This window comes from Salvelinus sp. IW2-2015, unplaced genomic scaffold (assembly GCF_002910315.2).
Source record: "Salvelinus sp. IW2-2015 unplaced genomic scaffold, ASM291031v2 Un_scaffold5481, whole genome shotgun sequence".
NCBI classification, from domain to species: domain Eukaryota; kingdom Metazoa; phylum Chordata; class Actinopteri; order Salmoniformes; family Salmonidae; genus Salvelinus; species Salvelinus sp. IW2-2015.
In genome coordinates this window covers 74-26,598 of record NW_019946746.1, presented here as the reverse complement: position 1 = coordinate 26,598, position 26,525 = coordinate 74, and the positions used below count along the sequence as shown (strand labels likewise).

Sequence of the window (26,525 nt, the reverse complement as noted above, 5' to 3'; positions counted from 1 at the left end):
CTTCTGACCAGGGCCCATAGGGACCTATTCTTATGCAGTACCTATTTCTGACCAGGGCCCATAGGGACCTATTCTTATGCAGTACACTACTTCTGACCAGGGCCCATAGGGACCCTATTCCTTATGAGTACACTACTTCTGACCAGGGCCCATAGGGACCCTATTCCTTATGCAGTACCCTACTTTGACCAGGGCCCATAGGGACCCTATTCCTTATGCAGTCACTACTTCTGACCAGGGCCATAGGGACCCTATTCCTTATGCAGTACCCTACTTCTGACCAGGGCCCATAGGGACCCTATTCCTTATGCAGTACCTGACTACTTCTGACCAGGGCCCATAGGGAACCTAATTCTTATGCAGTACCCTATTCTGACCAGGGCCCATAGGGACCCTATCTTAATGCAGTACGCTATACTTCTGACCAGGGCGGATAGGGACCCTATTCTTATGCAGTACATACTTCTGACCAGGGCCATAGGGACCTATTCCTTATGCAGTAACACTACTTCTGACAGGGCCCATAGGGACCTATTCCTTGCAGTACCACTACTTCTGACCAGGGCCCATAGGGACCATTCCCTTATGCAGTACACTACTCTGACAGGGCCATAGGGACCCTATTTTATGAGTACACTACTCGACGAGGGCCATAGGAACTAGGCGGATTGGAGACGCACCGTTGTCTCAGGTGTTTAAACATGGCCTCGGGAGCCTGACCGCCCATATGAGACGAGTATGAAGCTGCCTGTTTTAAACAAGCCATATTAACTAGCCCCCCCCCCGTGTCTGACACGCTGGTGCTAGATAACCTGACCGCTCTAGCTCACTGCTTGACACCAGGGACATTCCTAGTTCAAATGATTCACTCTTCTCTGTGGTCTAGTCAAATAGAGTGAGTTTTTTAACACATGGCTGGTCTGATAGAGTAGGTTCTTTAACCAAGGCTGTCTGATAAGTGAGGTTCTTCCAGGCTGGTTGTAAGTGGAGGTTCTTTAACCAAGCGGTCTGATAGAGTGAGGTTTTTAACCAAGGCTGGTCTGATAGAGTGAGGTTCTTTAACCAAGGCGGTCTGATAGAGTGGAGGTTTTTAACCAAGGCTGGTCTGATAGATGTGAGGTTCTTTACAGGCTGGTCTGATAGAGTGAGGTTTTTAACCAAGGCTGGTCTGATAGAGTGAGGTTCTTTAATAAGGCTGGTCTGATAGAGTGAGGTTCTTTAACTCAAGGCTGGTCTGATAGAGTGAGGTTTTTACAAGGCTGGTCTGATAGAGTGAGGTTCTTAAACCAAGGCTGGTCTGATAGAGTGAGGTTTTTAACACAGGCTGGTCTGATAGAGTGAGGTTCTAATTACCAAGGCTGGGTCTGATAGAGTGAGGTTCTTTATACAAGGCTGGTCTGATAGAGTGAGGGTCTTTAATTAACCAAGGCTGGTCTGATAGAGTGAGGTTTTTAACCAAGCTGGTCTGATAGAGTGAGGTTCTTTAACGAAGCTGGTCTGATGAGTGAGGTTTTTATCAAGGCTGTTCTGATAGAGTGAGGTTCTTTAACCAAGGCTGGTCTGAATACTGGTGCTCGTCCGAGGAGAAGAGCATCTAGCACTGTGGAGATGTATTGTCATAGTGCCAGTTATCATTATGGATTCTGAAACTGAAAACGTTCCAAAATATATAACTGTAACATAAACAACCTCGCAGAGATTCCTTAATAACTTTTGTAGAGGTCATTCTAGCAGGTCATTCATTTCATTATTGCTGTTTGGTAAGTGCTTAGTGCTAAATGAACACTGTGATTTGTACTGTGGTGTATGTTATTGGGAGCCTATTGAAAGGGTCTCAGTCAGGAAACAAAAGGTCTGCATTCTGTCTCAGAACACTGGAAACCTGTGTGTTGTTAACGCCAGTTGAATGTTTGTCACATTTTCAGGAATTCTCATCATCTCCTCTCAAATTGAAATGAGAAACAGTTTGAAATGCTCTTGTTTTGCTGTGTCTTGCCCACACACTCAACAATGTTAGCCACTGAACCCCAGTGGCCTGTCCTGGCAGCCAGGGCTGCTGAATGCCTGGTGGGCGATGGGGCCTCTGGGGCCTCTGGACAGGGCCTGGCCATGCTGAATGCCTGGGGACGATGGGGCCGACGGGGGCTCTGGACAGGGCCTTTGGGGCCTCTGGGGGCCTCTGGACAGGGCTTTGGGGCGATGGCAGGTTCCTGCTGGGGACTGATCTCCTGAGCACAACTGCCTCACCCCCGCGTCCACCCGCAAGCTGCTGAACACAGAACTTTACTATGTGTGTGTTCCTAGCTATGAGGATGTATTTAATCCGTCCGTTTCCTGTTGTGTTGGAGGTCTTTGTTTTTGGGGGGTCTGACAGCATGTCTGGATGTGCTGGGTTATGAGGAAAACAGCGGTTTGAGTGTCAGTTTACTGATTGATAAACGGTCGGGTTTTGTTCCTTGTCCTGATAATTAATTATTACTTATTACTAAAACCGCACGTGTCATTTAAATGAGAAGGAGATGTTTTCTCTATCCAAGGTACATTATTCTAACGAATCAGATATGTACAAAGCTGTGGAATGAGACACTTTCTTTTGTTTTGTTTATCAGCTAAGGGAGAAAAGAAGGGGAAAGTGCAATGAGAAAGGAGAACGTCAACACTGGCTGGTCAGCTGGTCGCCCTCTTATGGCCAGCCATAGGACCCTCTCTAGAATACAGCATAAACATAACTCGATGACCCTGTCCACCCACTTGCCCCGCAGCCCACAGTCCTCAATGAGCTTTGTCAACACAGGTGAAATGGAGGGACAGCAACCTGTTTATAAACTCAGACATAAACATGCTGGGAGATGCTGCAGGGCAAAATTCTTTTATGTGTGTGTGTGTAGGAAGGCTGTTTTTTCCACGTCGTTCTTTTTTTGTTGGTAGTGTGTGTTGTCTGTTCGTGATGCGGACCATCAAAGAGCTCTGTTTGATTTCGGGAGGAAATATCACGGCAGGGGGACGCGTCTGAGAAATACCGCATCTCATTCAGAGTAATTATTCTAGGCTTCTACATTAAAATAATCATGAGTCGTTTTTTTAGCAACAGAGTTTTATAAGTTGAGTAACACAATGTTTTGTTGTTATTGGAAACATTGTGGTCCGTCAAGCAGTGCCTAGTTGTGGTTGCATTGACAATTGTTTGTTTGTGTTGAAAAAGGTTTTACATGAATTATGTTTCTTCTCTACACAGTGTTGTAAGCTTTGAATTACATATTCACCAATCAATCAATCAATTGATATATAATCCCACAATAATCAATCGTATGATATTCATTCCTGTTGTTGTGATTGTATTATGAATCAGTAGCTGCTAATCCTTAGATTAAACAGAATTTAAAAGCAGATACAATATTCATTTTAAAAAGAGGAGGAGCCAAGGTAGGATGAAGGTGCCTTTGTAAAAGGGTAACTGGTCATTCAAAAAGAAGGAGGAACCAAGGCACTCTTCATGTTAATTTAATTAAATGCCATTTATTAGTACGGCATGTTCAAATAGAAAAACGTTTAATTACATGAAGAGTGGTTGGTCCTCCTTCTTTTGATGACAATTTACCCTTTTACCAAAGAGCACTTTCATCTACCAAAATCGACTATAGTGTCCTTAGTAGGGCTTCCCTTCCTGCCTCTTTTGCTTACAATATTCATTTTGTTTTATGAAGGTGTCGTTCTAATGTTTCTGAATGACTTTCTATAGGCGTTCTTTGCGTTTCCACTAATTGAAGCAAACATTGTTTAATTCATTTATATATTGAGCTATGACTTTATCATACTTAAAATGTGCAATACAACTTCCAGCAAGAAACAAGACAATCCTTCAACACTCCAACAACTTTTCTGGAGTCCAAATTATTTTCAACACCCCCCTCAAAGTGAGAGCCCTCCTTTGCATGAGAGTGGAAACACGTCCGCTACAATTACAGCAGCTCAGCAACTCCCCATTAGTTTTCCTAAAGAGCCCCACATTAGACATCGACAAGTTTCCATTAACACATGAAGAAACCCGTGTAGAGAAACGAGGGTGTAGAGCTCTGTGTGTGTGTGTTGGTGTGTGTGTTGGGTGAATTAATAGAGTTGATATTGACAGGCCTTTATTGACTCCAGACGGATTAATGTGAGGAGTGTGTGTGTGATCATGATGCTCCGTGCGGTTTCCTTTCAAACCGGAAACCTCGCAAATCAACCAGAGCCTTTTTCCATTCACAGAGTCAGGGAGCTGAATAACGAAGGATTCATTCTTGTCTATATACTGTTGTTGTTATTATTATTATTATTATTAGCAATAARTGTTATTTAATCGTTATTATAGTAGTATCAACATAATAATAATAAGCCTAACTATTCACAATAATAATAATAATAATAATACGTATAGTCTAATGTGTAAGTATCAAGAAAATGTAATAAGTTTTTATAGCCATCAAATGTTTAAATTTAGATAATTTTCTCCCACGCGTTACTTGACACAGCCACAATCTGGAAATTGCCTTCCAACCAGGGCCCCGAACCGCTCGCCCACCCACCCACCCATCTAGTTTTTAACTTCCAAGTTTCTCAACCCACAGGGGGACTTTACCAGTATACCGAGTCTACCAAGCTGTGCCAATTGCATTATGCGCRTTATCGCCTCTGAACGGAAATGTTTTTGTGAACTATGTCCGGTTTTCTAAAATGCGCGTGGGGTTGAGGAGGTTTTTAATGTGCATCATTGAAACACCAGACAGTAAGTAGCCTAGTCGGCCTGCCGGACAGATGAGTCGACCTCTCAGTTCCGTTCAACACCACTGGAGGGAAAAAGTATTGAGAATCAACAACAAAATAATAWTAACAACAAATACAATAATCATATTATTAGTAGCCTAACAATATAACACATATATTTTACTATAATAGATTATAGGCCTACTTAATAGCCTAATGTATAACTAGTCTAGGCCTACTACTGTATCCATATTTTCCGTTATCATTAGACCACGTGCCCTTTACCCGTTTCATTTCAGGATGTGAAAGTCATTAAACTTCAAGATAAACAATTTCCCCTTCTAGTGATATAAATAGCTCATAACTAAATAGGCCTGTAGCCCAGTCTTTCCTAAAGCAAAGCCTATTCAAACGACCCTGACAAAAGTTTCCGAGTTTAACGCYGCAAAGMTTAAAATTCCGTGATTGTGGCTCTCATTTGATTGTGGTTAGCGATGGTAGTTCTGTCGCTGCTCTTGCTCGGCAAGACTCGARAGTTTCCGACGCTCATATTCCGGAATAGAACCCTTATATGTAGGCAGGGGTGTTCTTAGATTTACCGGATGAAACCATGTATGGCTTCTAGAGAAGAACCGGAATTCCTATTTGAAGCGATGTGTAGAGGAAACATTTCAAATCTTATAGATCAGATAATCTTGTAACATTGATGTCCATCTAAACTGATAACATGCCCTCTTCAAATTTGTTCCATTTCTTGTCATCTGTATTGTTTTATAATTTTCGTGCTAATGGAAACTGCATGGGGAAAAAACACATATTTTATCGCTTTATATTGGCAACTTTCACTTGTGGGTTCTCCATTGACAGCCCGGGGCCAATAGGATCCCCCAGCGCCTCCTCTCTCTAAACAAACGGTCCTTGTATGGGCAGTGACGTAGTGGCGCATTCACTGCCCACTGATAAATACATACTACTGCTACTCGTGCTGCTAGGATCCGTCATTCACTAAACAGCCTGATGATCTGGAGAGAGTAGAGTAGACTAGTGGTATCAACACACGCTTCAGATTGGGTTCACTTCTCCGGACAGGTTATCCGATGTTTCAGTGTAGGAAAGGACTGTAAAGGCCACACATACTCAACCAGCCGGTTTAAAAATACCGTTTAAACCCTGGAAACAGCCAGGATCCGTTAGTTAAATGATGACGGCTAAAACTTTAGAGAAAGTCCCAGTCTCTCTGGGTGGGTATGTTCACCCTGTCTCTGATACTATCTACTCTGTGGATCATGACAGTCTGCCGCCCGGGGTGGCTATCTTTCCTAACGCTGATAGGAGGCCACTACCACGACCATCTTAGCGGAGCTCCAGTAAGCGTGGACTATACATGGTGTTGTTTTGATATCATGGGGACCTTTAGAGAATCAACATGTGCTGTGTTGGTTATTGGAGAGGAAACATATAGGCTACTACGTATAGGTTATAATATTATGCATCATGTTTGATATAGCATTTTCCATCTTGGCCAAGAGATTTGGAAATATTTTGAATTAATGGTTGAGGGACAAATGTATGTTGGATATTTCTATTAATGGTAATAAAAAAAATTATGTTTTAGAGGCACATGGCTAGAGTTACGCACTTTTCAACAAAAAAAAGTTTTCATAAAAGTAAAACGGCACCCCTTTGAAAAGTTGAATGAATGACCGTGGGTAAAGGACGCGAGCGCGCAGCACGCACCAAACACTGTGCCACGAGAACGGACCTGCAGCATGTTTTTTTTTTTTTAACTCTCTGATTTGTTTTGTTCGTGTTTGTTTCGTGATTCTCTGCTAAGATGTCTCTTCTTATCTTCCAGATGCTTGATGAGTGGCGATATGAGCTTAGAGAAACGCTCTCTCGACCTGTCTTACTCTAGCTTCTCCCAGCCACCTGGTCATCGGAACCAGACCTTCACCTACATGGGAAAGTTCTCCATCGACTCTCAGTATCCCGGTAACTGGAACCCCGAGGCGTCATCAACATAGTGAGTGCGGGGATCCTGGGCATGACCCAGCCATCTTCTGCCTCCTCCTCCCCGGCGTCCTCCGGCTTCTCCGGCCATTTTCTCCTCCACGCTCAGCTGCACCATGGCCCAGAACCAGGCCGACATGGAGACCACCCCTCTACTCTTCCCCGCCTCCCTACGGCTGTGGGGAGGTCTACCAGGACCCGTCGGCCTTTCTCTCCACCGGGCCCGGTATCTCCTACCCGCCGCCGTCCTACTCCTCCCCTAAGCCCAACACAGACTCGGGTCTCTTCCCCATCATCCCAGACTATGGGTTCTTCCAGCCGACCTGTCAGAGGGACATGCAGGCCATGCCTGACCGCAAGCCCTTCCCCTGCCCACTGGACTCCTTTAGAGTACCCCCACCTCTGACTCCCCTGAACACTATTAGGAACTTTACATTAGGTGGGCCGGTCTCGGATGACCCAGACTCCCCACAGCGTACAGCCCCCAGAACCTCCCCCTGAGACCCATCCTGCGGCCCAGAAAATATCCCAACAGACCGAGCAAGACCCCGGTCCATGAGCGGCCGTACCCCTGCCCAGCGGAAGGCTGCGACCGGCGGTTCTCTCGGTCTGACGAGCTGACCAGACACATCCGGATCCACACGGGACACAAACCGTTCCAGTGCCGGATRTGCATGAGGAACTTTAGCCGCAGCGACCACCTCACCACGCACATCCGCACGCACACCGGAGAGAAGCCCTTCGCCTGTGATTTCTGTGGCCGTAAGTTCGCGAGGAGCGACGAGCGCAAAAGACACACCAAGATTCATCTCAGACAGAAAGAGAGAAAAACATCCACTGCGCCATCAAACAACACGAACTCTGATCGCTCCGGTAGCGGTTCTATAAGCACATCTAGCGGAGTCTGCTCCTCCAGCACGGGACAGCTGGCGGGATGCCCCTCGCGGGCGGTATAGTACACACTATAGCCAATAGGTTTATGGGAATAAATATTTWGAAACCTTGATGAACTAAAGACAATAGAYATTYAGGTTTAATTGTTTGTAAGCTGCAAGTTCAAAACACAAWATGGAACCYACTTGACACGCAACAGKATAATTGTCTTTCATGCGTAATTGCGCATCATTCCGGTGCGCTCCAAACGTTCCCACGARGTATCCTCTRAGTTTGGTGGCTGAGAGAAACGCACTTTGTTTGCATAGCCTACTGAAGTCAAGTTAKWAGACAATACTTTTAACACGTGGCTGCCTCTATTCTCTTCATGTATAGGYAAGAAACATGTTGAGGATTAATATCAAGCACATGTACACTGACGCGCCAATAGGCTACAATATACACAACGCTGCATGGGAAAGAACGTTATATTTGCAATAATTTAGAAGGAAAYGTGTGTTAAATTATTTACTAGACAAAATGTGTCATTTTTAACATGTTCGTTGATTMTATTTCCCCCTTGTTGTGCCTCGTTTCACACGTTATTTTTGTACATTGTCAATACAAGGACGATTTAATGAAACTGTACATTTTGTCATTTAATATGAAAGTTTGATTATATGTATATTTTTGTACACATTGTGCCGTGTAACTATGGAAAGTGTTGTGGTTTATGTCTAACAATAAGGAATGTAAATAATTGAACTCAAAACCGAATTGACATTTTGTTTTTCGTGAATGTTTACGACTCATATTAAATGTTAATGTTGATTAAAAAAAAATCTCAATGGCCTCCAGAAAGGTTATTTCTTGTGAACTAAAACAAATAAAGTAAACTGTGAACAACTAGAATATAATGTAATAGTATTGGAAAGTACACCATAAAGGGCGAGCGTGGTAATTCCCATGTAACGTCAGTCTGAGGTGAGTCATGCCTTCACGAGCTCCCACTCACCGTCTATCCGTTCTGATGCTTTGGTTAACAACTATAGAACAGGATCTTTACCGTTGTTCATGTAGAGATCTATACACACAGGACATACAATAAAACGAACATAATAATACGTTCATTAAAATAAAAAAGAATAATCAAAAGTTTTTACTTTCATCATCCAAAACTAATGCCGTAGTCTGATCAACATTAAACTAATGCGGTAGTCTGATCAACATTAAAACTAATGCAGGTAGTCTGATCAACATTAAAACTAATACAGGTAGCCTGATCAACATTAAAACTAATACAGGTAGTCTGATCAACATTAAAACTAATGCAGGTAGTCTGATCAACATTAAAACTAATGCAGGTAGTCTGATCAACATTAAAACTAATGCAGGTAGTCTGATCAACATTAAAACTAATGCAGGTAGTCTGATCACAATTAAAACTAATGCAGGTAGTCTGATCAACATTAAAAACTAACTGCCTTGTTCAGGGGCAGATTGACACCTTGTCAGCTCTGGGATTCGATCTTGCAGCCTTTCGGTTACTAGTCCAACGCTCTAACCACTAGGCTACCTGCCGCCCCTCTAACCACTAGGCTACTGGCCACCCTATACAACAGTACCTAAAGATGGCGAGAAGTCAGTCCATAATAAAGTGCTACTCTGCATTCCGAAGGCACACATCAACAGGGCAGGTCCTACAGGCCCTGGTTTTGTCACACCTGGACTACTGTTCAGTCGTGTGGTCAGGTGCCACCACAGAGGGACTTAGGTAATTACAATTGTCTCAGAACAGGGCAGCACGGCTGGCCCTTGATGTACACAGAGCTAACATGAATAATATGCATGTCAATCTCTCCTGGCTCAAAGTGGAGGAGAGATTGACTTCTCACTACTTGTATTATGAGAGGTATTGACATGTTGAATGCACCGAGCTGTCTGTTTAAACTACTGGCACACAGCTCAGAAACCCATGCATACCCCACAAGACATGCCACCAGAGGTCCTCTTCACAGTCCCAAGTCCAGAACAGACTATGGGAGGTACACAGTACTACATAGAGCCATGTACATGGAACCTATTCCACATCAGGTAACTGAAGCAGTAAAATCAGATTTAAAAAACAGGTAAAAATACACCTTATGGAACAGCTGGGACTGTAGAGTAGCTGCTGCTTTGCAGGAACTAATGGGGACCATAATAGACCCCGAAGAGTAGCTGCTGCCTTGGCAGGAACTAATGGGGATCCATAATAAAACCCCAGGAAGAGTAGCTGCTGCCTTGGCAGGAACTAATGGGGATCCATAATAAACCCCAGGAAGAGTAGCTCTGCCTTGGCAGGAACTAATGGGGATCCATAATAAACCCAGGAAGATAGCTGCTGCCTTGGCAGGAACTAATGGGGATCCATAATAAACCCCCAGGAAGAGTAGCTGCTGCTTGGCAGGAACTAATGGGGATCCATAAAAAACCCAGGGAAGAGTAGCTGCTGCCTTGGCAGGACTAATGGGGATCCATAATACGCCCCAGGAAGAGTAGCTGCTGCTTTGGGTAGGAACTAATGGGGATAGATAAATACCCCAGGAAGAGTAGCGCTGCCTTGGCAGGAATTAATGGGGATCCATAATATGTCAAATGAAGAGTAGCTGCTGCTTGGTAGAAACTAATGGGGATCCAAAATAACACCCCAGGAAGAGTAGCTGCTGCCTTGGCAGGAACTAATGGGGATCCAAATAAACCCCAGGAAGAAGTAGCTGCTGCTTTGGCAGGAACTAATGGGGATCCATAATAAACCCCAAGAAGGTAGCTGCTGCCTTGGCAGGAACTAATGGGATCCATAATAAACCCAGGAAGAGTAGCTGCTGCCTTGGCAGGAACTAATGGGGATCCATAATACGCCCCAGGAAGAGTAGCTGCTGCTTTGGGTAGGAACTAATGGGGATCCATAATAAAACCCCAAGGAAGAGTAGCTGCTGCTTGGCAGGAACTAATGGGGATCCATAATACCCCAGGAAGAGTAGCTGCTGCTTTGGGTAGGAACTAATGGGGTAGATAAAATAAACCCCAGGAAGAGTAGCTGCTGCCTTGGCAGGAACTAATGGGGATCCATAATAAATACCCCAGGAAGAGTAGCTGCTGCCTTGGCAGGAACTAATGGGGATCCATAATAAAACCCAAGAAGGGTAGCTGCTGCTTGGCAGGAACTAATGGGGATCCATAATAAACCCCAGGAAGAGTAGCTGCTGCCTTGGCAGGAACTAATGGGGATCATAATAAACCCCAGGAGAGTAGCTGCTGCCTTGGCAGGAACTAATGGGGATCCATAATAAACCCCCGAAGAGTAGCTGCTGCTTGGCAGGAACTAATGGGGATCCAAAATAAACCCCAGGAAGAGTAGCTGCTGCCTTGGCAGAACTAATGGGGATCCATAATAAACCCAGGAAGAGTAGCTGCTGCTTGGCAGAAACTAATGGGATCCATAATAAACCCCAGGAAGAGTAGCTGCTGCCTTGGCAGGAACTAATGGGATCCATAATAAACCCCAGGAAGAGTAGCTGCTGCCTTGGCAGGAACTAATGGGGATCCAATAATAAACCCCAGGAAGAGTAGCTGCTGCCTTGGCAGGAACTAATGGGATCCATAATAAACCCAGGAAGAGTAGCTGCTGCCTTGGCAGGAACTAATGGGGATCCATAATACGCCCAGGAAGAGTAGCTGCTGCCTTGGAGGACTAATGGGATCCATAATAAACCCCAAAGAGTAGCTGCTGCCTTGGCAGGAACTAATGGGGATCCATAATACGCCCCAGAAGAGTAGCTGCTGCTTTGGGTAGAACTAAGGGGATAGATAAAATAAACCCAGGAAGAGTAGCTGCTGCCTGGGAGGAACTAATGGGGATCCATAATAAACCCCAGGAAGAGTAGCTGCTGCCTTGGAGGAACTAATGGGGATCCATAATAACCCCAGGAAGAGTAGCTGCTGCCTTGGCAGAACTAATGGGGATCCATAATAAACCCCAGGAAGAGTAGCTGCTCCTTGGCAGGAACTAATGGGGATCCAAATAAACCCCAGGAAGAGTAGCTGCTGCCTTGGCAGGAACTAATGGGGATCCATAATAAACCCCGGAAGAGTAGCTGCTGCCTTGGCAGGAACTAATGGGGATCCATAATAAACCCCAGGAAGAGTAGCTGCTGCCTTGGCAGGAACTAATGGGGATCATAATAACCCCAGGAAGAGTAGCTGCTGCCTTGGCAGGAACTAATGGGGATCCATAATAACCCCAGGAAGAGTAGCTGCTGCCTTGGCAGGAACTAATGGGGATCCATAAATAAACCCCAGGAAGAGTAGCTGCTGCTGTTGGCAGGAACTAATGGGGATCCTAATAAACCCAGGAAGAGTAGCTGCTGCCTTGGCAGGAACTAATGGGGATCCATAATAAACCCAGGAAGAGTAGCTGCGCCTTGGAGGACTAATGGGGATCCATAATAAACCCCAGGAAGAGTAGCTGCTGCCTTGGCAGGACTAATGGGGATCCATAAAAACCCCAGGAAGAGTAGCTGCTGCCTTGGCAGAACTAATGGGTATCCATAATAAACCCCAGGAAGAGTAGCTGCTGCCTTGGCAGGACTAATGGGGATCGATGATACTGATGATACGACGTTACTGATGTTACTGATGATACTGATGTTACTGATGTTACTGATGATACTGATGATACTGATGATACTGATGATACTGATGTTCTGATGATAGAAGTTACTGATGAACTGATGTTACTGATGTTACTGATGTTACTGATAGATACTGATGTTACTGATGATACTGATGTTACTGAGTTACTGATGTTACTGAGTTATGATGATACTGATGTTACTGATGTTATGATGAACTGATGTTACTGATGTTATGCTGATGTTATGATGATACTGATGTTACTGGAGTTACTGATGTTATGATGATACTGATGTTACTGATGAATACTGATGTTAACTGATGATACTGATGTTACTGATGATACTGATGTTAGATGATACTGAGTTACTGATGTTACTGATGTTAATGATGAATACTGATGTTACTGATGTTACTGATGTTATGATGATACTGATGTTACTGATGTTACTGATGATACTGATGATACTGATGATACTGATGTTACTGATGTTACTGATGTTACTGATGTTATGATGATACTGATGTTACTGATGATACTCGATGAACTGATGTTACTGATGATGACTGATGTTACTGATGTTACTGATGATACTGATGTTATGATGATACTGGATGTTACTGATGTTACTGATGTTATGAAATGATATACTGATGATACTGATGTTACTGATGATACTGATGATACTGATGTTACTGATGTTACTGATGATACTGATGATACTGATGTTATGAGTTTACTGATGATACTGATGATACTGATGTCTTGATGTTACTGATGATACTGATGATACTGATGTTACTGATGTTACTGATGATACGGATGATACTGATGTTACTGATGCTGACTGTGATACTGGGTTACGGATGTTACTGTGTTACTAGAAATAACTATGATACTGCTGACTGTACCGATGTTACTGATGATACTGATGGATACTGATGTTACTGATGATACTGAAGATACTGGTGTTGCGGATAAATGACCTTATATCGTTTATTTGCTCCACATCTCAGTAACTAAAAACCATCTAAAACAAACAAACAGTAAGTAGCCTACGCTGTATATCCTGGATAGGAACAGTGCTCTGGAAAAGTTTTCAGACCCCTTGACTTTTTCTACATTTTGTTACGTTACAGCCTTATTACAGCCTTATTCTAAAATGGATTAAATAAAATATAAAAACTCAGCAATCTACACACAATACCCCATAATGACAAAGTGAAAACAGGTTTTTAGACATTTTTGCAAATGTATTAAAAATAAAAAACAGAAATACCTTATTTACATAAGTATTCAGACTCTTTGCTACGAAAGGCACACACCTGTCTATATAAGGTCCCACAGTTGACAGTGCATGTCAGAGCAAAAACCAAGCCATGAGGTCGAAGGAATTGTATGTAGAGCTCCGAGACAGGATTGTGTCGAGGCACAGATCTGGGGAAGGGTACCCCAAAAATTCTGCAGCATTGAAGGTCCCCAAGAACACAGTGGCCTCCATCATTCTTAAATGGAAGAAGTTTGGAACCATAAAGACTCTTCCTAGAGTTGGTCGCCCGGCCAAACTAAGCAATCGGGGGAGAAGGGCCTTGGTCAGGGAGGTGACCAAGAACCTGATGGTCACTCTGACAGAGCTCCAGACTCTCTAACTCTTTGACCATAGTGAAGGTGTGGTTGCTGGGCAGCGGGGGAGAAGGGCCTTGGTCAGGGAGGTGACCAAGAACCCGTTGACAGTGGTGGAAAAAGTACTCAATTGTCATACTTGAGAAAAAGTTAAATACCTTAATAGAAAATGACTCAAGTAAAAGTCACCCAGTATAATAGTACTTCAGTAAAAGTCTAAAACCATTTGTTTTTAAATATAATAAAGTATCAAAAGTAAAAGTATGAATATTAAAAAAATAACTTCTAATAAGCAAACCAGACGGCGCAATTTTTATATTTTTTATTTATTTACAGATAGCCAGGGTCACACTCCAAAACTCAGACATCATTTTAAAACAAAGCATTTGTGTTTAGTGAGTTCGCCGGACCAGAGGCAGTTGGGTTGACAAGGGTTGTTCTCTGTTTAGTGAGTCCTCCGGACCAGAGGCAGTAGGGATGACCAGGGATGTTCTCTGTTTAGTGAGTCCTCCAGATTCAGTGGCAGTAGGGATGACCAGGGATGTTTTCTGTTTAGTGAGTCCTCCAGATCAGAGGCAGTAGGGATGACCAGGGATGTTCTCTGTTTAGTGAGTCCTCCAGATCAGAGACAGTAGGGATGACCAGGGATGTTTCTTGTTTTAGTGAGTCCTCCGGATCAGAGGCGTAGGGATGACCAGGGATGTTCTCTGTTTAGTGAGTCTCCAGATCAGAGACAGTAGGGATGACCAGGGATGTTCTCTGTTTAGTGAGTTCCAGATCAGAGACAGTAGGGATGACCAGGGATGTTCTCTGTTTAGTGAGTCCTCCAGATCAGAGGCAGTAGGGATGACCAGGGATGTTCTCTGTTTAGTGAGTCCTCCAGATCAGAGGCAGTAGGGATGACCAGGGATGTTCTCTGTTTAGTGAGTCCTCCAGATCAGAGGCAGTAGGGATGACCAGGGATGTTCTCTGTTTAGTGAGTCCTCCAGATCAGAGGCAGTGGGATGACCAGGGATGTTCTCTGTTTAGTGAGTCTCCAGATCAGAGGCAGTAGGGATGACAGGGATGTTCTCTGTTTAGTGAGTCTCCAGATCAGAGGCAGTAGGGATGACCAGGGATGTTCTCTGTTTAGTGAGTCCTCCAGATCAGAGGCAGTAGGGATGACCAGGGATGTTCTCTTGTTTAGTGAGTCCTCCAGATCAGAGGCAGTAGGGATGACCAGGGATGTTCTCTGTTTAGTGAGTCCTCCAGATCAGAGGCAGTAGGGATGACCAGGGATGTTCTCTGTTTAGTGAGTCCTCCAGATCAGAGGCAGTAGGGATGAACAGGGATGTTTCTGTTTAGTGAGTCCTCAGATCAGAGGCAGTAGGGATGTTCCAGGGATGTTTCTCTGTTTAGTGAGTCTCCGGATCAGAGGCAGTAGGGATGACAGGATGTTCTCTGTTTAGTGAGTCCTCCAGATCAGAGGCAGTAGGGATGTTCCAGGGATGTTCTCTTGATAAGTGTGCGAATTGGACCATTTTCTGTCCTGCTAAGCATTCAAAATGTAAAAGTACTTTTGGGTGTCAGAAGAAATGTATGGAGTAAAATGTACATTTTTTTCTTTAGGAATTTAGTGAAGTAAAAGTTAAAAATATAAATAGTAAATTAAAGTACAGATATCCCAAAAAACTACTTAAGTTGTATTTAAGTATTTTTTACTTAAGCACTTTACACCACTGCCCGATGGTCCATGACAGAGCTCTAGAGTTCCTCTGTGGAGATGGGAGAACCTTCAGAAGCACAACCATCTCTGCAGTACTCACCAATCAGGCCTTTATGGTAGAGTGGCCAGACGGAAGCCACTGTCAGTAAAATGCACATGACAGCCAGCTTGGAGTTTTCCAAAAGGCACCTAAAGATCTCAGACCATGAGAATAAGATTCTCTGGTCTGATGAAACCAAGATTGAACTCTTTGGCCTGAATGCAAGCGTCACGTCTGGAGGAAACCTGGCAGCATCATGCTTTGGGGATGTTTTTCAGCAGCAGGGACTGGGAGACTAGTCAGGATCAAGGCAAGATGAACGGAGCAAAGGATCCTAGATGATCCTTGATGAACACCTGCTCCAGAGCGCTCAGGACTCAGACTGGGCGGGCGAAGGTTCACCTTCAACAGGACAACGACCCTAAGCACACAGACAAGACAACACGGAACGGCTTCGGGACAAGTCTCTGAATTCTTAAGTAATGTGAAATTGTTATTTTTTTTATTTATAATAAATTAGAAAACTTTCTAAAAACCTGTTTTTGCGTTGTCATTATGGGGTATTGTGATGTCATTATGAGGTAGTGTGATGCCATTATGTGGGTATTGTGATGTCATTATGTAGATTGATGAGGAAACAATTTCATATATTTTAGAATAAAGCTGTGATGTAACAAATGTGAAAAAAGTCAAGGGGTCTGAATACTTTCCGAAGGCACTGGACATGTATCTTGCAGTAAGGCTATAGGTAGACTTTTAGGTTTTAGCTGTCCCAAAATAAAAGCCTTCAATTATAAACAAACTAGTGTTTTAATACACACATTTGTTTGGAATAAATCAATTAAAGATAGAAAACATAGTGTGCACTTGGAAACTAGACGTGATAAATGCTTTCAAAGTTTACATTCAATTTTCACATAAGGCATATCATATTTTCAGTTACAAACAATGGTGTTAAGAGCATAGGAKGTTTCTGAGCCTGTTRAGGATGAAAACATCTTATTTGGAAGTTTACAGGAGATATAGAAAGTTAACTAGAAAGTTAACTAATAAGGAGAGCAAAAGCCCAGAGACATTATCCACAGACACCTGCAGTTCATTCACCTGCTCCAACTCATGTCCCACTCACAGTGAAGTCTTTTGAAAGTCATGTGGCTGCCCCTATTTGGTCACAGGTATCCCTGCCTTTACAACACCAACATCAGAAGGAGACGTTGGGCCCTGGGTATGGTTCACCCTCACACCAGAAGCCATCAGGCTGGCCTATCTCTAGTAACCACGTCTCTTCCTCACACTGCTGCTGCGCCTCTACCTTACTGTCTGCGTCGGGAACAGTCTGTAGGACTTTATAATAATGACAATCCCTCCCGTCGTCAGAGTCATACGGAGGTGCCAGGATGTCGAGGAAGGCAGCAGGTCCATCCACCGTGTCGATCTGATGCAGGTTCTCCCTCTGCGGGGTTAAGATACACGGACTACTGTCATGGGTGAACCACATGGTGGATCGGAGCACTGCCCGCCGCAGAGAGTCCTTCTGGAACGGCAGCAGCGGCGGGTCGAACTGGGTCTCACTCTGCACCTGGTCCGAAGGTTTATCCAACAGGTCAAAACACCTGATACTGACTTTCCCGTATAGAACCTTGAGCATCCCGTTCATACCGGGGTGGTCGTGGAGCGGGATGGAAGCCCCGCTGTTCAGTAGAAACACCCCCATACTGAACGACTCCGTCTCGCAGATGTGCATGTACGTGACAGGTGGGTTGTGTRCGGAATGGGAGCCGTTCGGTTTCAGCTTCAGGTCTGCAGCCCTGACTTCCGTCAGCAGGGTGATTAGATCCTCCCGGTTGTCCAATAATACTTTGTTGTCCCCAATTGCGGATGCATTGAAATCTTTAAATGTGATATTGGCTTGGCTGGCTATTTTCTGAATGAGAAACTTCTTGTTATCCCGTGGCATTTTGCAGATGGAAACAAAATCCGACGCTTATCGATGCTGGTTTTCTTCAGACGCAGCTGAGCAACAGGCAGCAGAAACGGACCGAGTTGGAAACGCTCTTATCTCCTCGAATCTCGCACAATATCGTCACTCCAGGATGGGGCCGCGTTCAAACTAAATAAACGCGCGTCTAAAGTTATAATGTAACGTTTTCCATGGTAATTAAATGTGGTTTTAACACCAGGGAATATTCACGGTCCAGAATCATTTCCAAACCTATCTGATCGTCACGTCCGCAGTGACAGCGACCGCGTACAGGAAACAAGGCATTTTGGATCTTGAAGTTTAATTTAAAAGTTGGCCAATATATTTCTGTAATGAATCCCCCCCCCCCGCACAAAAAATAAAAAACTATACGATTATCTAATCCCTTCACTCAACAGAAGTTGTACCGGGGAAAATATGATTCTCACATATGCTCCTATTATAAGAGAAAAACAATCTTGTCTTTAATAAAAGCACTACAATTCCCACCGCCTGTCGGGCTTCCGGAGAGAGGCAGAGAGGGTAAGAGAGGAAAGCCAGACAGGACATTCAACCCGCTCCTCTCCCCCAGTTTATCCCCTCTCTGTCGCTCTCTTCTGGGATGAGGGTTTCTCTTTTTCTTACTTTATTCAGTAATACTTTATAACGTTTTGAGGAGTACTGACTTTGTTACAAATACATGTTAAGAGGCTAAGATACAACAGGCACAAGTTTCATACTTTAGGCCCAAGTAGATCAAATGCACATATAAGGGACAGGTGATATATACCACCTGTAGCCTAGTGGTAACTAGGCGACAGGTGATATATACCACCTGTAGCCTAGTGGTAACTAGGCAAGTCAGTTCAGAACAAATTCGGCCTACCCCAGCCAAACCTGGATGACGCTGGGCCAATTGTACAACGCCCTAAGGGACTCCCAATCACMGCCGGATGTGACACAGCCTGGATTCGAACCAGGGACTGTAGTGACAACTCTTGCACTGATATGTAGTGCCTTAGACCGCTGAACCACTCAGGATCCCCAATATACTATAATATAATATACCACCCTACACTATACTATAATATACTATAATATACCACACCACACTATACTATAATATACTATAATATACTATAATATACTATACCACACCCACACTATACTATATATACTATAATTATACTATAATATACCACACCACTACTTTATACTATATAACTATAATACACTATAAATATACCACACCACACTATACTATAATATACTATAATATACACACCACACTATACATAATATACTCCACATAATATAATATATCACCCTACACTATACTATAATATACTATAAATATCCACCCTACACTATACTATTAATATACTATAATATACTATAATATACCACACTATACATATAATATACTATAATATACTATAATATACCACACCACACTTACTATATACACTATAATATACTATAATATACCACACCACACATAACTATAATATACTATAATATACTTAAATACCACACCACACATATACTATAATATCTATAAATTACTATATATACCACACCACACTAACTATAATATACTCACTATAATATAATATACCACCCTACACTATACTATAATATACTATAATATACTATAACTATTACTTATAAATACCCCAACCACACTATACTATAATTATACTCCACTATATATAATATACCACCCTACACATACTATAATATTACTATAATATATTATAATATACTCATAATATACCACAACCACACCTATACTATAAATTACTCCACTATAATATAACTATACCACCCTACACTATACTATAAATATACTATATTACCACACCACACTATACTATAACTATAATATACATAAATACCACACCAAACTATTACTATAATATACTATAACTATACTATAATATACCACACCACATCATACTATAATATACTTAATATACTATAATTACCCACCACACTATACTATACTTCCACTATAATATAATATACCACCCTACACTATACTATAATATACTTATATATACTATATATACTATAATATACTATAAATCCACACCACACTATACATATATATCACTATAATAAATATCCACCCTACACCTTACTATAATATACTATATATACAATACATAATTACCACACCACATATACTATATATACTCCACTATAATATAATATACATTAAGTCTTTAGCAGACGCTTTATCCAGAGCGACTTACAAATTGGTGCATTCACCTTATGATATCCAGTGGAACAACCACTTTACAATAGTGCATCTAACTCTTTTAAGGGGGGGGGTGGGGTTAGAAGGATTACTTTATCCTATCCTAGGTATTCCTATCCTAGGTATATACCACCCTACACTATACTATAATATACTATAAATAATATTACTATAATATTACCACACAACTATACTATATATACTCCACTATAATATAATATTACTATAATATACTACATTACAACTACACTATAATATACTACACTCACACCATAATATAATATACTTACACTATACTACACAACATTACACTAAACATACACTATAATATATACTCACACCACACTATAAATATACTAGAATATACACACTACACATATACAATAGATATACAATAATATACTACATTACACTACACTATACTATAATACACAACACTACACTATAATATACTACACTACACTATACTAATAATACACAACACTACACTATAATACACTACACTACACTACACCCACACTATAATATACTACACTACACATATACTCTACTACACTATACCACATCACACTACACTATACTACACTACACTATAAATACTATACTACACAACACTATGCTACATTACACTATACTGCACATAATATATATACTACCACACACCACTACCATACTATAATATCATCACTACACATATAATATAATAACTACACTAAACTATACTTAACACAACCATACAGCATACACCACACTATACTACACTGCACTATAATGAATACACTACACCACACCACACTACACTATACTACACTACACTATAATATACCACTCTACAGCATACCACACTATATAATTACTACACTACACTATACTACACACTACCATACAGCATTACACCCACACTATACTACACTGCCACTATAATATACCCACTCTACACCATACACACTATAATATACTACACTAAACTATAACTACACCACACCATACAGCATTACACCACACTATCTACACTGCACTATAATAGAATACACTACACCACACCACACTACACTATAATATACTACACAATACTAATACCACTCTACAGCATTACACAACTATAATATACTACCTAAACTATAATATAAATATACCACACTACACATATACTACAATATACTACACGGTACTATACTACATAACTACACACACTACCTGTAATATACTACACTACACTATACTCATAATACACTATAAAATAAGTATACTATATATATACTACATCACACTATAATATACTACACTATGCTATACGTATAAATACTACTAATATAACTACACTGCACGAGACATAATCATACTTACTAACATATCTACGCATGATATCAAATATACTACACTGCACATTACTATTCAATATACACACTACACTACCGCGTATAAATATTACTGACACTACACTATACCACATTTACACTACGACCACATATCAGAGTCAAGGAGAAGGTTTTTTTTACGGCCCCTGGGATGATCTTGACTGTATTTATTAGAACCGGACCGCCAGAACCGCAGCAGCCGCAGCCCGCAGACTCTTTTACAGACGCAGCCAATACTACATTTCCACAATGCACGCGGTGACGCACCGAAGCAGTGGCCTCTTCATTTTCGAATATTTATTGCACGCAGCAGTCGTCAGACATCAACAAGTAAAGATTAACTTGTCAGATACCCATCACAAAATGGCAAACGGAAGGTGGACACTGAGAACGGGCGGTTTCAAACAAGGTGGGAGTCGAGTATATGTTCACTGGAGGTAGCTGAAAAACCTTGTGCCTTCTGTGTTGGATGACAAGTGTGCGCGTCCTGAAAGAGTATATCTGAGACGACATTAGAACGACACCGCGGACAAAAACAAAGAATATGGACATGGAACAAAGGCCTAAACAAAAGGAGAGATTAAAACGAGGCCTCAAATTATCTCGACAGGCTGCTGTTCAATACAAAGCCAAATGCACAAGGCCAGGCTGCTGTCAAGGCCAGTTTTATTTGGGCAGAAGAGATCGCTCAATCAGCCCGGCATTTGGTACGGAGGGGATTTCACTCAAAAACTGCAATGATGTAAAGTTTGTGACGAAGTTTGCCCCAGAAAAAGGCAAACTCTTTTTAATGTTGAGTCTGAGCAGTATAAAGCACTTAGCAGGATACCAGTTCGGTCCTCAATCTTAAAGAGCAGCCTTGTGAAAACAGGGAAAAGATTCATTGCATATTCCTTGGCTGTGTGATGAGAGCACCGACATTCTGACTGCCCACTTGTCCAATTTTCATCCGCGGAGTGACTCGCAGCGCTAAGCGTGACAGAGAGTTTTTGCTTTACGTCTATGCATGGCACAACTACGGGCATGATTGTGTATGAAGAGGGTGTCATAGATGTGTAAATTGAAGATGGAGCTGCCTTGGGAAAAACTGTGGGTTTGACAAACCGACGGAGCACCGCGATGTGTGACATGCAGGAGCGAGACTGGGTGGCTGAAGATACGGAAAAAGATGCAAGCAGGAACAAAGCGACAGGTGAGCTGATAAAGCTTATATGTCATCATAACCGGAGAGCGTTGTGGACGGTAAAGCTCTGTAAATGTGAGAACACTTGTAACTGCAGCATAATCACGCGACATGTTAACTTTATCAGAGCCAAAGGTTTAGAGTCACCGCCAGCTTCAATGGCTATTTCTGCACGGAGTTAGAAACGGCATGGTGATTTGCCTTATCACCACAGAGGTAGCGATGTCTAAGTCAGCGGAGAATTGCTTCCATAAGATGTCTTGAGCTTGCGGTGAGGACGATTTGTCTGTTCCTGACAGCAAAGGGAAAGACAAACGAAACATCCGGACGAAATGTTTCTGTGATGAAATGGCTTTTCTGTGGTGACATTACGTGTCATCTGAAGTGGCACAATGAACTTGCAGCTGTAGCAGGGTCGGGATCATGTCATCTCTGACTATTACAGTGACAGTGAGCATTTAAAACCAAACTGCTCCTGTGCGGACAAACGCAGATCGGAAAGAAAAATTTGAGCCCACTTTCCCAGCGCCAGACCATGAAAGGAGAACTGCTCTAGCCAGTGCGATTCGAGCGCACAAGTTTGGGCTTATGAGAAATAGGTCATTGCTTGCCGCTCCGTTCGACGCCGTATTTTGTCTGTGACTTGGAAAGCAGAGCAAAAAAAGCAGCGCTCTGGACCTAGGCGGCAATAACCCATTTGCTGTTGACGGGAAAGCTCACCACCTAAACCTCCAAATGGAGTGATGACCCTCAAATGCAGATGCACTGAGGGCAAAATATTCTGGAAATGTGCCGTGTGGCAGTGGTGCTGCCGGAGTTCGCCTAGGTTCCTCCCCGCACAACAATGCCCCCCAGCTGCGCATCCAGGCTGCTCAAAGCACGTTGTCTATAGTTTGGCCAGCAGCCATACCGTGTGATACCCACAGACTGTTTTCTTGGAATCTGCAACCTGAACAAAACAATCACATCAGAATGGTCGATCTTCTGCTAACATAACTCCACTCATTATATCCTGTAGGATTTCCTCAGCTCGAGCCTTACCCTCGAGAACATTTGATGAACTGTGGAAAAGATGGGACACACCAAGTAATGCACTCAACTCAAAACCAAGTGACATTACTGTGCAATCAGCAGGTATTGAGAGTTTTTACTCAGTTCAAGTTAAAAGTAAAGTTTAATTTTGGTTTTCACTGCATGTTACATTCTCCTAAACAAAGTGTTGTTTTTGATTAATAGATTTCTTGCACTTTATTTGTATGTGTATTTCAATACCAATTTTTATTGGTAATAAGTCATTTCAGTTGAGTGGAGGATAAGAAAATTGCTAATATATGTTTTTTTCTTGAAGTAATTTAGCCCACTTTTGTAAAATAGAAAATTAGGCTACTGATGTGCCTGAATACCGGTTTTCTTTCATTTAATGTTCATGTTATGGGGATTTTATATAAAGGAAATTTGTCCTGTCATGTGGGCTTGTTGAAAATTAAAGATTAACTGACAGAGGCCAGGGGTAAGAATATTTGCTTTTGACTCTCATCTCATCATATTGGAAAATATATGTTGCTTAGGTTTTCAGTAGGTTCCAATTAGGTTCACTAGACTATATGCGTTCATTTAAAAAAATTTCATGAACATTCGAAACAGGTGCGCGGCCCTCGCTGTAGGCTAAATTTTTTATTTGGCCTCCGTCCTATTTGACCTTCCTGACACCCCTGCAACTACCACTATACTGCGCTACACTATATATAAGTATTCTACTATCACCACACCACACTACACTATGTTACATCTATACTATTAAAAACCACACTTACACTACACTATCTTAATTGGTTACCACTACAACCACACCCACGTATAATATAATAATGACTACCTTACACCCTATACTTAGATTACACCACACTATATCTGCGACTACACTATAATATAATATATAATTATACTATAACACCGACACCTACACTAACCATAATGGCTATTTATCACACTTATACTACACCACACAATACTGTATACTACACTATACTGTACCATTACTACACCACACCACACTATAATATGACTACAACTACACTACACCATAATATTATATTACTGCCACTCATACCACACTTATAGCTTATTAATATACTACACCATAACACTACACCACACTATACCCTGCCACTATATATCTATACTACACATACTACAACATTAATATAATATACTCACTACACTATAATATAATATACTTACACTATGATATACTACACTATACTATAATAACTATACTACACAAGTACTACAACATAATATAATAGTACGTACACTACACCCTATGATATACTGCACTTACTATGAATATACATAACTACACAATACGTACACCGTATAAATAACATACTGCACTAAAAACACCTAGGATAATATTACTACACCACANGCTGTAGTTCCTCAACAGCCCTACGCTTGCTGTAGTTCCTCAACAGCCCTACGCTTGCTGTAGTTCCTCAACAGCCCTACACTGTAGTTCCTCAACAGCCCTACACTGTAGTTCCTCAACAGCCCTACACTGTAGTTCCTCAACAGCCCTACACTGTAGTTCCTCAACAGCACAGCTAGGAGAGCTAAAAAAAGCACCTTATAGTTGAACTCTTCTTTGATTCATAACAGTGCATTGAAATGACTTAGGAACTGTGCACACTTGAGGTGTGACCACTTGGAGACACCAGTTAGTCCTCTCACTAAAACCCTTGTCGTTCTTTTGTCTTATGTTGCCCATACACCCCCCACCAAAAAAATACATGTCTTTATTTATTTTAGGAACTCAGTCCAACTATAAACTTACTTTAGGAACTCAGTCCAGCTATAAACTTACTTTAGGAACTCAGTCCAGCTATAAACTTACTTTAGGAACTCAGTCCAGCTATAAACTTACTCTTGAAAGTTGTAATAGTAGAATGCACAAGTTTCAATGACAATTTTGGGTCATGCATCATCAGTTCCTCATGTCATGTTAGTCATTGCATACCTTAGAGAGCTATTTAGAACTTGTCAGAAAAGCTAACGTTTTTTTATTTAGGTTTTTTAGCCCATAGATTGTTTTACTTTTTTTGACACTCAAATAGCACATGAATACACATTACACATGGCAAAAGCATAGAATTGCAAGAAAATGTTCTTTAAAACTTAAAACTGCAAACTTTTCTTTGCACCCAATTACAAAATGTGTAGAATTGCAGGAAATGCAGTTTAAACCTGCTAAACTCTCCACCAACAAGAGGGGTGTGAACAGTGTGTGTCATGAACAGCGCTTGTACCCATAGAAATAGACATGGCAAGTGCAGCGGGGGGTACAGGTTGTTCCCCATTGCTGGAAGGGGGGCCCCCCCGAGCGAAAAAAAAGTTTGAGAACCCCTGCACTACAGTGAGGCAGCACTAGTAGGAAGTGCAAGTCATCAACACTGGGACTAAGACACTTTTCACATCGGATTTACGGTATGTTGCCTGTAAAAAAACAAAAAAGGGCAATGTTTATATGACCCCATTTCAAACAGGCCCACTTTTACCACATTCTTGCTGACATAAGCCTTTTACACATCCCATGGTATGCCAGCGACGAGTGGGGRGGTATGCAGATGTGGGTTGGTGTCTATTTTAATAAATCCATTGAATATACATCGTCACAAAAAAATCTATTATTAATTTGTTTAGGCAGGACCTAAGAAATATTTGAAGACTAATTAAATGTATTTCTAAATAATAGAATAAATTAGAATAGCATTATTTTTTTTAGCATAATTGAATTGTTATATGGTCTGGTGGCAGGACCTTATCGGCTGGGCCATGCCAGGTGGCATTGGCAAATTAATCAATTAAGTGATTTATGTCCATAAAACAGAACCAAGACACACTAATCCCCTGGCCATCACAGGTAAACACACATAATAAAGAATATAAACATTAATAAACATATTAAAGGGAAATACCACACAACTGATGTCACAGATCGTAAACCCCACTCAAGTTGTTGGGTAACCCAGCCACCTCATTACAGTAACAACAACCTGTGAAAGGTAAAGAAATTTTATCTGTCATTATGCATAT

General features: G+C 41.8%; 1 protein-coding gene, 1 long non-coding RNA gene and 1 pseudogene across 2 annotated transcripts; 1 reads left to right on the top strand and 2 right to left on the bottom strand.

Annotated features, from left to right (window-relative positions):
* Window positions 1–5,752: 5,752 nt before the first annotated feature.
* Window positions 5,753–8,608, top strand: LOC112078272 (early growth response protein 2b-like; annotated as a pseudogene).
* A 4,879-nt stretch (window positions 8,609–13,487) lies between these two features.
* Window positions 13,488–14,600, bottom strand: LOC139026686 (uncharacterized). Its single transcript, XR_011478588.1, has 2 exons — window positions 14,026–14,600; window positions 13,488–13,914 (listed from the first exon to the last, which is right to left on the bottom strand). It is a non-coding gene; the product is annotated as an uncharacterized lncRNA (long non-coding RNA).
* A 1,860-nt stretch (window positions 14,601–16,460) lies between these two features.
* On the bottom strand, window positions 16,461–17,917 carry LOC112078271 (2-aminoethanethiol dioxygenase). The gene has a single exon (XM_024144562.1). The coding sequence runs from the start codon at window positions 17,624–17,626 to the stop codon at window positions 16,871–16,873; it is 756 nt and encodes a 251-aa protein (XP_024000330.1). The 5' UTR covers window positions 17,627–17,917; the 3' UTR covers window positions 16,461–16,870.
* Window positions 17,918–26,525: the final 8,608 nt, after the last annotated feature.